Source organism: Dermacentor andersoni, chromosome 4 (genome assembly GCF_023375885.2).
Source record: "Dermacentor andersoni chromosome 4, qqDerAnde1_hic_scaffold, whole genome shotgun sequence".
Classification (NCBI taxonomy): domain Eukaryota; kingdom Metazoa; phylum Arthropoda; class Arachnida; order Ixodida; family Ixodidae; genus Dermacentor; species Dermacentor andersoni.
In genome coordinates this window covers 61,994,159-62,008,626 of record NC_092817.1, presented here as the reverse complement: position 1 = coordinate 62,008,626, position 14,468 = coordinate 61,994,159, and the positions used below count along the sequence as shown (strand labels likewise).

The 14,468-nt window shown below is 44.7% G+C and overlaps 1 protein-coding gene across 1 annotated transcript in view; it reads right to left on the bottom strand.

Annotated features, from left to right (window-relative positions):
- LOC126536700 (phospholipid-transporting ATPase ABCA3-like) overlaps positions 1–14,468 on the bottom strand; it is a 60,424-nt gene that overhangs the window by 19,305 nt on the left and 26,651 nt on the right. Inside the window, exons 14-19 of the mRNA XM_055074150.2 lie at positions 13,433–13,494; positions 11,768–11,860; positions 10,760–10,885; positions 3,768–4,215; positions 2,110–2,567; positions 702–827 (exon numbers count right to left, since the gene is read on the bottom strand). Coding sequence (XP_054930125.1) covers positions 702–827; positions 2,110–2,567; positions 3,768–4,215; positions 10,760–10,885; positions 11,768–11,860; positions 13,433–13,494 — 1,313 coding nt within the window. The remainder of the gene's footprint in view (positions 1–701; positions 828–2,109; positions 2,568–3,767; positions 4,216–10,759; positions 10,886–11,767; positions 11,861–13,432; positions 13,495–14,468) is intronic.

Below are 14,468 nucleotides of genomic sequence, written 5' to 3'. Positions count from 1 at the left end.
AAGAAAGAAAGAGAGAGAGAGAGAGAAAGAAGGAAAGAGAGAAAGAAAGAGAAAGAGAGGAAGAGAGAGAGGAAGAGAGAGAGAAAGAGAGAAAGAAAGAAGGAAAGAGAGAGAGAAAGAGAGAAAGAAAGAAGGAAAGAGAGAGAAAGAGAGAGAGAAAGAGAGAGAGAGAGAAAGATAGAAAGAAAAACGAGCGAAAGAAAGAGTGAAAGAGCGAAAGAGCGAAAGAGCGAAAGAAAGAAAGAGCGAAAGAAAGAACGAAAGAAAGAACGAAAGAGAGAGAGTAAGAGAGAGAGAAGGAAAGAAAGAAAGAGAGAAAGAGAGAGAGAGAGAGATAGGGAGAAAGATAGAAAGAAAGAAAGAGAGAGAGAAAGAGGGAAAGGGAGAGAGAGAAAAAGAGAGAGAGAGAAAGAGAGAGTGAGTGAGTGAGTGAGAGAGAGAAGGAGAGTGAGTGAGTGAGTGAGTGAGAGAGAAAGACATTTGTGCCCTAATGGTAAAACGAGGGATTTTTTGTGCTGAAAGACCAAGGTTAGTTAAAACCATTGGGCACGTACTTTTTTTACATTTTCTGTGCGTGAGCTATTTGGTAAGACAGCGGTGGCTGAAGCAGCTGCTCAGTCGGCTGAGTACGGAAAGGTTCACTGAGCTAGCTGCGCTTCACGATGGTTGTCCTATAACAAAGGACACCAGCTTCTACTCACCTCCGACGGCGAACATGCCGACTACAATTGAGTATGCAGTCCCTTCGGCTTCTATGTGCTCCGTCACCATGTAGGGTAGCATTATGCCCAGGGGAGCGAATGACAGCACGATTGCGACGAGAGCCACTGCAAAATATCAAAGGCCACGGCCACTTCATCTGCCGTTTTTACAACCGGGAGATAGAAGAAATCGCAATCAGTGGCTGGTTTGTCTTTATCCGCACGCACGCATGCATGCGCACACACACACACGCACCAAGGAAACCTTCCGAGGTGAAGACGCAACTTCCGATTTTATCTTTGGAGAAACTCAAGGTAGAACGGATCTGTCGAAGTAGTTTGTTTTCATATGAAAACGAATTTCGGTATAATGAACGCCGAGGAAAAAATATATGCCATCAATACTAAGCACTGGTACGTAGAAATTTTGAAAGGACTTACTTAGGAGGCAGTAAGCTCTGACACGATCTCTCAAGTATGGATTAGCTGTATTGTTACATGTGAGCTGCTGTGTCAGTAATGCATCGAAAGTGTAGGCGCCAGCGTCCTCGACCAAGTAGAAAGATTAAGAAAATGCCCAGCTACCCAGACGTTGCAGAAAACGAGATCCTGCGAGAAGTTGACGAAGGAGGTTAACGCACGAGTCGGACGAGAGAGTAATAAAGAGGAGCGGAAAGATAAATTCAGCGCAATACCATGCTTCTAAAGGTTGGCTCGCAACTTGAAAAATGTGGCATCCCGCTATGGCGTGAGAGTGGTGTTTTCGGCGTGAAATAAAGTGGGTAACATTTGTGCTACACTAGAAGACGAAGTACAAAGTTAGACAAGAAAGAAGCTGGGGTGCGAAGCTAAGCAGAGAAACTTGCTTCGTTTTCTTGTGCCCCAATAGGCATTGTACAATGTTTTATATGGTAAAAAAAAGCTTTTTAGTTCTATAGACACAAGAACAAATACGCAGCTCCATGTATGGTGCTGCCATGCTAACGCTGAATACAGAATTTTCTAGTTTCAAGTCATTTCGCCGTATTCCACGCGCACTTCACGGCTGTTCGTCGTCTGTGACGACACATCGACCTATGATAATATCTGTCAATTGCTTTGAAAGCTGGCCACAAAAAAATAAAGCCACTTTCACTCAGCTGCGCACGCATCTGACATCACATCCTAGGTGAATATGCGACGTAAAATGTTGCTAAATTTAGAGAAAGCGTATCATAGAACGGGCTCCAAGAACCAGTCAGCGCCGCTACTGTTACAAATTCACTCAGACATTGCGGAGGTAGCCATAAGGAAAGTGGGTTGATTATTGACCATATTCTTGTACTGCGCGTACGCATAAGCGGTGCTCATGTACTGTGAGCGTGATGAAATCGGTCTGTAGTCTGACGGCGCGGCGCACTTTTGTTACCTATCGTCTCGAAGGACAGGCGCTGCAAAAACGCGAAGGCTCCGTATATCACCGCCATGGGCACCAAGTAGAAAAAGAGGTCGAACAGGAAATGCGCCGTAACGAAGGTGCAGCCGGAAACGCCAGTCATCAGCTGCAGGCCGCGTGCCCCGTTGTGGTTCTCGGCGGCGGGGAATACCACGAATGAGGAGATGATCAGGCCCATGCTGACCGTGGCCATGCAGCCCCAGTAGATCCATGTCTGCTCCACGGCGAGCTGCAGCCGCTGTAAGCTCTCTTCGTGCTGTCTGCTCTCCGACGCAGTTCCTAGTACACCCTTCGGCAGCGCGTGAATAGAGAGTTCGGTGTTGATCTGCAGGTCGCGCCTACCGGACGCGGTCCTCAGCTTGATAGTATTCATCAGGTTCTTCAGCATGGCCAGGCTCATTAGGCTTGTGGGGTTGTACCAGGCTTCAATACTGCGGCGAGTAAGAAGGTATAACGGAACCACATCCTTCCTTTATCTCTCTCTCAGAAAAAGAAACGATGTAAAGTCTGATGTCGTCACTGTTTTCCACTTTACGTTACTGGATATATAGCACTTGAAAGATCTACGCGTCCGCACAATGTTCGCTGCGTTACTTTACCGTGGTGCCAGATTTACAGCAAATTCCTAGTGATAACAGGGACCGATAAGGATTGATAAGCGTGCTGAATAGCTGGTCGAGTTGATGCGGTATCGCTTTGGGCACAAAAAAATAACCAAGACAAAGACAAACATGCCGCTCGACATTGAGCGTTAGCGCTCCTGTTGCGCACGTTTCCTCGGCCTGTGTCGTCATTGTCGCGCTGTAGAACATGACGAAACATGCTGGTGAAAAGGTGCGCACGATTCAAAACTTGAGACTACGTTTCTGGCGCATCCTACAATATGCGTCGACCGTGCGACCTTCGCTATTTGGCATCGCCTATGGATATTGCTCTCATCTACAAGAGTATTGCCTCAAGGTCATTTTATATTTCAAGCCCTTTATGTAACTGGAACTAAGAAATCATCAGCCTAGGTTAGGTAAACATGTAAACATGCAAATTTCGAAAGCACAAAACCACATAAAACCATTCCGGCAGAACCCATCTCACAACTGAGCCCGTGCCCGAATAGACAACTTGGGCCATTGGCTATGTAGGACTTGGCATGTGACACTTAGTATCTGAACATTCCTGACCAATCCTCCAGAATGGGTATGTGACACCTTGTAGGAGGCGGGATAGACAAGCAGAAAAACAGGCAAGAAATGAATGAGTCGGCAACACAAAATTAAAGAATTCAGCTGCATATAAGTGAAAAAGTCAGCCTCGAAAGCAGCCGAGTGTGATGAAAGTGAAGTGAACAGAATGGGACGAAGGCGAGCAACGAGCGAGCAGTGTTAAGCTACGGAAAAGTGAACAAGATGTCGTTAAAAAAAAAAATTCAATAAATGGGCGACAAAAGTGAAGGATTTCGCAATACGGTGTGTCGCTACGTTGCTTCAACACTAATCGCACTAACGTGGACATTCATTGTGAGATGGATTCTGCGGGAATATAGCCAGATATATCCTGCGATGAAACTACGACAAATTCCAAAAGCAACGGAAGAGGTGAATAAAACTTCTCTTTGAAGAACAACTGGTGCTCACAGGGTCGAAGAGTTGATCATGGCTCCAAAGGCGTAGCTTGAAGCATACTCAAAATACTTCTCTTCCAGGGCAGCTAGCATCTCCTCATCTGGGTCCTCGAGTTCTTCGATGGCCACGGCTTCGCTTTTCAGGAGCTCCCGGTAGCTGAGCGACAAGTTCGTCTCTTTCGCCTCGGCCAAGAAGGCACGCGCGTCCGCACCGAGCTGCGCAGCGGCGCTCAGGACGATGCTCCGTGGAAGCGGTCCTATGTCGTCCGTCCGCTGTGCCGTCAGTGTGGTGGTAGCCAGGTAGGCTATCGCGACCGGGAGCAGCCAGCCAGTGAGGAACAAGAAACGCGTACGCCACAAGTAGGAGCAGCGCTTGGAGAGCAGGGCCTCGAATTGCTGGACGTCATCTGGTCTCCGAGTGATTTTCAGCTTCTTTCTCTTTGCGATCTTTGATGGTGATCCTGACATTGTTTCCGGTAGAAAAAAGAGCGAGAGCTAAGCTGCGACCTCTGGTAGCTAGACTCTGCGATCTCACGCACCAAAGGAGACATCATCAAGGAACAAGGTGCGCGGCGGCGACAAAATGTGAAGGAAACAATTTGCCTGGACAAACGAAGTTCGTACAATATTAAGTAGTTAATCACAATGCAACCCACTTGAAGGATTGCTAACAAAGCCTAATGAAGGAATCCACTCGGGCTTACATCTAAGTCTTATTTATGCATTGTGCGCTGTGAAGGACACTGTAGTAAAAACGCCTGCGGATCGATTGCTTATTTGCTTCTTTTTAACTCCTTACTGTTTTAAAAGCCTTAATTCTGCTTCAAATTAAATGCTGCAGCCGTGCCCGCTAATCCAACTCGCGACTTCGTCCTTCGTCACTGCATATCTCCCATATTCCCAAGGCAGGTTAGATAACCAGAGAATTCTATGTTATGGCTGGTTACCTTTACGCAAGGTTTCCCATTAACCGTGAGCCGCTCAATAACACACCAACATTTGAGCTGAGAGGGAAGTTCCCTTCTGTTGTCTCCTCAGTACGCTCTCCTAAATGTGGGCATCGTTCGGAAAGCCCATGAGGACCGTTACGAAAAAGGAGCACTCAGGACTAGAGAAGTGCTGTAGCACGTATTTTTTTTTTTAGTATCAAAGAGACCGGCGACATACGACGCATACATGTAAGAGCGCTTGGGATACTCATAGAGAGTTCCTCACCTAGTTCGTTTGGAACTTTTGACAGTAGGTTGAACTAGCGTGGCTGCATATTGGCTGTGGCGTTGCACTGATGAGTTCAAAGTCGTGTGTTCAATCCGGGCCGCGGTGGTGGCATATATGTTGGGGGTAAAATGTGAAAACGCTCTTGTGCTTATGTGCATGTTACAGAACCAAAGATGGTCGAAATTAATACGTAATTCCCGAATACGACGTGCCTCATAACCAAATCGTGGTGTCGGCACGCGAAATCCCTTAACTCTTATTTTTTTAAGTTCTTGAGCGCCGTCTAGGGAGTGTCTAGGGAGTGATGCGCCTTCAGCAAAAGCTGACGTTGCGATATCGTCGCGATGCCATGGTGCCATGCACGATGACATAACGATAGCGGAGTTGTTGCGCAGGTTTTGCGAGTGCGAAAGAGCTCTTGTGATACGAAAGCGTGTGGCTGTGGGTGTTACGCTAGGCACTGCGGAAAATACTTCCGCAGCGCCTGCCGCCCAGATACATCTCGTTCACGCATTAGCCTCGAGGATGTTGCAGTTTTTGAGGAACACAGTGGGAAACACTCGTTAGTGAATCCTCATCACTTCTTACGCCTGCTCCTCCTTGGGGCTGACTCTCTCTTTCATTTAAATGAGAACGGCTACAAAATTTTGGACCGCGAAAAAAATCTAGTTTATTATAGCATAGCTATAGAGGAGGCCCCGTGCAAAGTTTGGCGTTTGAAATACGAGCGCAAGCGTCACGAAAAGCTCTCAAGAATAGAAGTTTTCGATGCTGAAACTTAAAACTAACGCCGGGACTAGTGCTCCCCGGAAGTGTTCACCGGCGCGCTAAAAAAAGCTCGGAGGTGGCATGCCGGGACTTATGTCATAGCGGCGATCACCAGGTGGACGCATCGTCTGCTTAGGCGCTCTATAAAGGCTGCTAACAAGAAAACTGCAATTACCAGCCCTGCGGATTTTGCCAAGATTGCCTTGATGTTATGTACTGTAAGGAATAAAAATCGTGGTCCCAAGTGTGACTTGCATGTCCATAACGCGCTACAGGCGCGATTCGGTAAGGCTGCAGACGGCCGACTCATGCTTCTGTCGACAGTTGTTAGAAAAACAGCAACATTTCTTTTTCTATATTTTTTTACCAGCATTCGTGACAGCAGGTGCCGGACCTGGCTTGTTGGTTGCAGCACCTTGGTTGGCGTCCGGTTTTGGCGGGGACGGTAGAAGCGGCATGCCTGCGATTTAAGGTGTTTTCAACGCGTGTAACGTGTTGGGCAAGCACGCTTGTTAAGAACGTGGCTAAGTTCCCTACTTAAATACAAGGATAAATATATCATCGATTAAAGAAATAAACATATCATCGTAGGTGGGATATACTTTTTATGTCACCCTACTGAGTTGCAACGTTCTCATTGTTCACCAGGCCTAGGAATACATACATACAGCTTGTCCCACATAATTTTAGTCAAACTTTAAAAATATGAAAATGCCACGTAGCTGAAAAGAAGCAAGGTAACGTTGTCCGTCGCTTGTAGATACTCGAATTATTTCTTGCATTCCAACTGATTAGATCATTAGTCTTAATTAATTATTCAACTACTCAAATATTATAATTGAAAAGTGTCAACGTGAAAATTGTAGAGCAACATGAAAAACTCCCGATACAGCTTTCCGTCACTCAATACGTGCTACATAAAAGTGTTTTTCCGGGCGTGAAAGAAGCCCAAAAAATACACGCAAAGTGCCTCGAGCGACCAGTTTCGCGATGATTCCACGCGTCGAGGCCGCCCTTATACGACTGCGAAAGATTACTTACAATCAACGGTGGCTTGAACATTGATTCATTAAAGGGCTCTGGTCTTGCTGTGGACTTATTGTTCATTCTACAAAGCAATGGCTTTTCAATATGTTGGCGCTACTTCAACGCGCATAGCTTAATTAACAGTTTCTCCACCTGACCTGTTTTTCACAAAATCACTGGTCCATAATGTCATATATCTGGTGTTATAAACTCTGGCATTAGTGACCATTTTTCTATCTTTCGCATGCTTCAGCTACACAGTAATTTAAGGACGTTCTAGTGGCCCGAGAAAACATAAGACACAGTTCGCCGCAAGATTGCCCGAGTAGTTTGGAGCAACCTTTTTTGTTCTTGGGGATGGCAACACGAGCCATGGCAAGTTAATGAAAATCTTTAAAAAGCATTACTTTTCTTCCTTTTCCGATACGCACAAATTCTAGGCAGTAGAAAGTTACGTAGTCACTGGTTAACACGAGACCACGTGAAGCTTATTAAGCAACAAACTAACTTTTTTGGCCACTGTTTCTGTGCAGGGGCACTCAACAATTTAAAGAATAGAAAGCGTTTCGGAGTAAGCTTAACAAATGATTAAGACATTAAAAAGATGGCTACTATAGTAGTCTATTTAACCCTAACTATCTCAAATAGCGGCCTCGTCTGGAAGAAACTTAATATGTTAGCGACAAGAAAAGCAAGAAATGTGGTTGACAACTTTAAAGTTTATAACACCAGAGTAGGTCGAACTGACCTCGCAAGTTTGTTAAATTACTTTTTCGTTGAACTTGACAGTAGTAACTATCGTCACGAAGCCACAAACAGCATTCCAGGACTACCACATACATTTTTCTAGCCGACAAGTGTTACGTGAAAAACTAGCGTTCCTCAGGGGCTCAAACTGTCATAGTCGCGATTCATATAGATTAGAATTTAAAAAGAAATCATAAGTAATAGATGTACTCGAAGCAATGTTAGCACACACATAAAATTTTAACTTTCGAGTAGTGTCTTTACAAGTAGCTTTCAAGTGTCCAGAATGACCGTGAATCTAAAAGAGTGGTGACTAAAACAGCCTGAATAATTATCGACCAGTCTCAGTTTTACCTATCTTCACAAAAAGCTACAGAAGGGTAGGCGCACTCGAATAGAAAGCTTTAGATTCAGATTCATATTTATTGGTTCCAAAAAAGTAGTTACAAAATCACAAATGTACAGATGAGGGCCCCAAAGGGAAAGAAATGTAGTTGGACCCTCGGTTAATAACAACGTTGGTGGCGATATCTACACACAGCAAATCATTGTTATTATCAAATATCATCGACAGATTAAATACATTATTATATATTTCATTTCAAATCAAGCAAACACGAAAAAGCACAGCATAAAGGAAAGCCAGGAAAGTAGCATGGATGAAACACAACAAGTGACGTGTGAGACAGAAGTTCAAGATGCACCGTAGATGCAGAAGATGCAGTATCGTAGTACAGTTATCACAGTAAATGATACGATCATTTTTAAAGATTTCAAGAGAACTGCAGGATTTCATAGCTGATGGTAATTCATCCTAAAGAGAAACTGCAGTGAACACAGGTTTTTGTTCCGTAATTGGTAAGAACTATGACTAATAAGAAACTGCTCTTAGCCGCAAATCTGCTTACATTTTTATTCTACAAAGGTCAACTGCAATGAACGGAAACGTACGGTTATTATGAAGCAACTTGGGGAATCAGACGAGTTGGGTTAAACTGGAACAAATCGTTTCCTCAACGTCTTCCTGAATAAACATAAATATAGACTCTGGCTTATTGAATGCGGAGTTCCCCAAGGAAGTCTACGGGGACCAATACTTTTTTTTCTGCATAAGTTGTATTACAAAAACTTATGATTATGCAGGTGCTCCATATATGCAGGCGACTATTCAGTGCTTATTCGTGGGAAGAACATGGGTGAAACAATACCTAAGGCCTTTTGTCAGAACTTCCAGCAGTGGCGCAAAAGAAACAGACTAATCCTGACTGAATGAAAACCAAAGTGCCTTCTGTTTGGTGCGCCGGGAGCATTGGAAAAAATAGCCGGAAGCATAACATTACGTTCTCATTAAATCACCATTGGCGAATCAGTAAGACTACTTGGAGTCATTTTGTCTGAGCATAGGTCATGAAACGAGTACATTAAAAACTGATTAACAAAGTTAATTAAAATGTCGGTATGAAAAACCGCTGTCGCAACATATTCCCAATTAATATAAAAGAAGATAATATACAACGTCCCATTTAATTATTATATGTATTATTGCACATTAACCTTGGGAAACACTACACTGACTAATCTGCACAACCTTAGAATAATGCAGCACAAGGCACTGCGCTCAATTCAGAAGTCACATAACATACATAGCCACTCTTTCACAAACAGAATTATAGAAGCTGACAGTATTTATATCCACATGCTTTTTGAAAATGCATAGCAATACATTGAGCAAAATTCAAATGTTGTCAGGTTTAGCGAACCTAGAGAGAGATACTGCGTGCTATCTTTTTAGGTAGCAGCCGCCCTAGCAGCCGCCAGCATTGCGGAAGAGAGACGGTACGACGGAAATGTCATCGGTAATCAATAAGTATGATGAACGAGGTAAAGACATACTTACACTAAAAAAGAAAGACATATTTGGCCTTCGTGTGTTACCAGCGCTGAACAAACTTCATAAATAAATCCGTTTTTTTTTTTTCATCTTAGTATAACCTTTAGGTAAACGTTATGGTTTCATCTGTGTGCTATGCTTGTGATGTTATTTTATTATGGGTTTCGCACAGGATCGCATTTCAACATGCCTATTTCATATTTAAATGTGACTGTGTTCATTACATATTTCTGTCTAAATAAATATCCCATTCATTTTGGCTACGTACTTCATGTTTTGCTCACCAGAAATATATTTACGCCAAGATGTGTAGATGCGATGGGTTACCCTGGACATGGAAATTTTAATCGCTAACATTTTAATTTCCGCTTGAGTGCTACTGTACGGATGAAAGGAACTCGATGAAACTGCAATACAGTTGCTTTTTCTGCTGCCAACATTTATCGCTTTAAATTGTAAGGATAAGAAGAAAAAAAAGGTTGTTTCTATAATTTGATTATGCATGTTTTAGTCTCTAGAGACTTTGCGAGCTGCCCAGTGAATCACTGAGTTCGTGGAACGCGTGTTCACTTCACGCGAATTTTCGCCGTCGCCGTGAGGTTCCCTATAAATTCCAAGTGCGATGAGGAAGCGGCCGTGTGCCGTATACTGTTGGTGCGAGGGAAAGCATGTGAGTGTGAGCCGGGAAGGATGGTGGCGTGGCGAGGCGAGGCACCATCTTCTCTCGCGCGCAATGGTGGAAGGCGGGGAGGGGGGGCGCCGACCTTTCCCGCGTGCAGGGTGGGAGGGGCGAGGAGAGTATACAAGTGCCTGTGCTAGAAGGAGGCGGAAGGGGCGTCTCCGACTCTTCTTCGGCTGTGGCCGCGCAGCGTCCTATCTTGAAGGCATGCAATCTTCGCTGGGTTCGAAGGCTAGCTGGACCGCGGTAGATGATGGTGTCGTGCGCGCTGTGTTGCAGCACGCAGGGAAATTCGCTCGCCGCTGCGGCCACTTGTCATCACGCCAGCGTTCTGACAGCGAGTGTCCGCGATGATCGAGTGAGAAGTGTTCATGTCTGACTGTGCGCGCTTGACACCATGCTTGTGCGGTTAGTTACTAAGCGAATCTTAATAGCGATCTATCCAACTGATACAACTGCTAATCTTACTGCGTATAGCTGTCTAATAAATTGCTATCGCAATCAATGTGCCCCTTTTCAGGCGATACTGCGACTCTTTTTTAGAACTCTGCTGGCATGCGCGCACTACAACATTCCTTCCTTTGAGCACTACTCGCAAGTAACGATATGCTGAAACAGGGTCCGACAAACACAGGAGGTCACGAAAGTGTTGCAGACATCCTACAGTGTACCTTACCAGTAGTTGCAACAGGTGGACCAACAACTGGAGGAACTGGAACTGCAACAGCTGAAGGAATCTGCTTGGTGCTTGTGGCAGCCACGTTTACGTAACCTTGTGCTGGTGCTGGTACAGGCGGCGCTCCTGAAATCGGACACGTTTTCCGATCTCGATTAGAAGGCAGAAAGCTTTTTTTATGTTCGATCAATGTGTGTGCGTGTGTGTGTGTGTGTGTGTGTGTGTGTGTGTGTGTGTGGGTGTGTGTGTGTGTGTGTGTGTGTGTGGGTGTGTGTGTGTGTGCGTGTGTGCGTGTGCGTGTGCGTGTGTGTGTGTGTGTGTGTGTTAATTGAAACGTCGCTAAAATGCGATTGCTTTAGTTTTTGGTTCTTGTTTACTACTTCATGGCGCTTTGGCACAATAAAAAAACACAGCAGATAGCATATTTCAGTGCTCGGTAATGTGCCCCCTACAGCTAAACAAGAAAGCTGGTGTAGTCGGTGATTGTAGTTCTGCAAGAAAAAGGCCCATCGTCAAATAATATATTCGTTCATTGTGCAGAAAGTTAATGTAACTTGACAAGAATGGGGGCTATTAATTTACTGGAGTTCTGCATAATTGTAGTACAGGTTCATTCAGCCTTCATCATGTGTGGCTCGTCCTTGTTTCGACCGCCTTTAGGCATTAAATATTCCCAATAGCAACAAACCACTGACATATATAAAAAACAAAAGTTCAATGTTTCGCCATCTGAGGTGATTCCTTGTCCACACTGAGGCGGTCACCGCTAGACTAATTTCATCTCGTATATGCTTGAACATTCAATCCAAGGTACGAGAGTACACGTTGAATAGATTGCATTCGGTCTCGTCTCGCGTGCTTGCAGTGTTTTGGACAACCACCTATACCAGATGCACTTGTGCTATATCAAGTACATACAGGCGCAGATTATATAGTCTTCAGCGCCCAAAAACTACAGACGTTTTAGGAGATTCTGAAGAAATGATAACACCCCACTGCGGTGCTCACCAGTGGTCGCGGCACCCGTTGGGGAAGTCGGCTTGCCTGTTGGAGCTGCAACGTTAGCGTCACCTTTCGCGGACGTTGGTAATTGCTGTTTGTCTGAAACAGCACGTTTTCGACTAGTCAACGACGAGCAGAAAAAGAAATAAAAAAGAAAGACAAGTGTTGATTTGAGGGTGGGCGGATATTCTAAATTTCGGATACGAATCCAATATTACACATCAACTGTACTCATTTCTAGTCAAAAAGCAACTATTTATTATATTCAGATATTTGAAACCGCCCAAAATTTTCGCGACAAATGACTGTTGAAGTCCTCAAACCAAATATACCGCATGCCTTAAGATATTTAAGGAAAGTCACTGCAATTTCTCAATGAAAGTAACATTTAAGTTGATAGATTAGTCATAAGATCATTTTTTCACGTCCATCTCTGTCTTTTGTCGACGCGCTGTGTTTTGTTTCGTTACTTAACCGCTCTCAGCAGTGTATTATTACTGGGCCACCATGGATGCTTTTTCCAAAGTCTTTAGACAAAAACTCAAATTGAAGCGCCGACCAATACAGTACCGAAGTTAAATGACATTTTGGCTCCCATGCAGAATTCCTGTAGTCCGGAATCTCTGAAAATTTTTACCATGGCGCCCACATCGAAAAGAAATGACGGGACGCTTCCGATGACTGCGTCACGTAGTGAAGCGTGCTTAAACACACAATGTTTCTTTCAATGATTTTTTTGTGAACGAGGCTCCCGTATGGGAGCCTTGTTTATATTTCACTATTATTTTAGTCGGTTCTTCTCTTCACATTTTTTATTGCGAAGCAATACTACTTTAGGTCGCACTTCAGCCCGTTCCGTGGCGAGGTGGTGGTAGGCACCATTGACCTTTAGCGTGACCTCGCTGCGTGACGTCACACCACGTGACCTAGAGTGACGTCACACCAGCTGTGTAAAAACGGGGCCCCATCTCACGCCGTCGCGAGGCGAGGCAGTAGCCACCAGCGGCGGCCTAACTCCCGCTCCTCTCACCAGGGGCGCTACGGTCGGTGTGACGTCACACCAGCTGTGTAAAAACGGGGCCCCATCTCACGCCGTCGCGAGGCGAGGCGGTAGCCACCAACGGCGGCCTAACTCCCGCTCCTCTCACCAGGGGCGCTACGGTCAGAGTGATGCCACACCAGCTGTATAAAACAGCTCCGCTCCTCTCGCCAAGGCAGTCATACAGCCAGATGTTACGATGGTGCCTACGAACAAGGCAGCTCGGCAGAATGCAAAGAGGAAGGATCAGCGAGCTACGGAGACGGAAGAAGAACGACTTTCTAAGCGGCGTGCCCAGTATGCAGCTCGGCGACAACGTGCAACCTCCTCTGTGGAAACTATTGCTTCGCAATCACCAGGCTTAACCAAGCTAAGCCACGGCCGTTTTTTTTTCTTTCTCTCATATATTTTCTCGTCCAGAGCAGTCATCGTGAAACTTTTATTTTTATCATAATAAAGTGAATCCCCGTTTTGCTGCAGAACTTTTGCTGCTGACAATAGTTGTACTCAAGAAAACGTATCTTCGTATGCTTTTTCCTATGGAGACAGTAGCGCGGAGAGGGTCCAACTGTTATGATGCTATTATAAATCTTTGAAGTCAATTTGTCATTCAACGACAGGTCTGCACTTACTGGCCCCTTTGTCTTCCTCTTTCTGCCGACGCTTCGCTTCTGCGGCCCATTCCCTGCTTATTCTGCAACAGAAAGAAAAAGTAAACAGAATGCCCAATGCGAGCAGAAGCAAGAAAACATTAACAGGGAACAGCGAAAAATGCTTGCAATTTTTAAGTTATATACGTGTAAGTCGTAAAGCAGATATTGCTTTATTTCAATGCACAGCTTCATATACGGTATACGATAATGATAAAAAAAATACTATTCGCCTTTTCCAAACCGTGATCTGGGCACATGATATCAGGAAAAGCCAATACAGGATGTATTATTACCTTTACCCAATCTCGTTCATTATTTTTTATAGCAGACTCACGAACGCACGATTGCAAGCACTTTATAAGCTATTGAAAAGCAGTATATATAGCCAAATGTACTAAGAATACCGGTTGGGTTCCCTTTGTAGCTTCTAAATATACTGTTGTGTGGGTGACAAATTTTCCCCGTCACGGTTCCTTCTAAGTCTTGCGTGCTTCTGCGGAACTTATTTGCAATACTCGGCGTCCCTGCACTTTTAGTTCTTAATTAATTCGTCCTCAATCTGCGGTTAGCTGGGATGGCATAGCGACTGTCCTGCAAAGACTTTTGTCCTGGTTTGATCCTTAGACCATAAGGAATTTTAGCTCAACCGCGAAGTCTTCCGAGAACCCGCACAGGGGTGCCCAATGGGTGTCAGGTTCGGCTACATTCGGGTAGGAAAAAAATTTTCTTTTTCATGATTCTCCTTCCACCTTGCAAGCTTTTGCAAAACTTAAACTTTTATGACCGAGCTTCAACATAAGGTAACCATGCTATAGGGCTAACATTGAAACCCCACCGGCTGTCTCTACGACCTCTGTAGTGTTTAGACCTCCAGCAAATCGTCCATGGGGAGACAATTTGGCTTTTGGTGGTTCAAGAAAATAGGTACAACACAAGGAGCATGCAAGTAACAATATGTATCTGCTACTGTAAACCTCCTGTTCCTTGCGCTGTACCTGTAGCCATCCACAGGCAC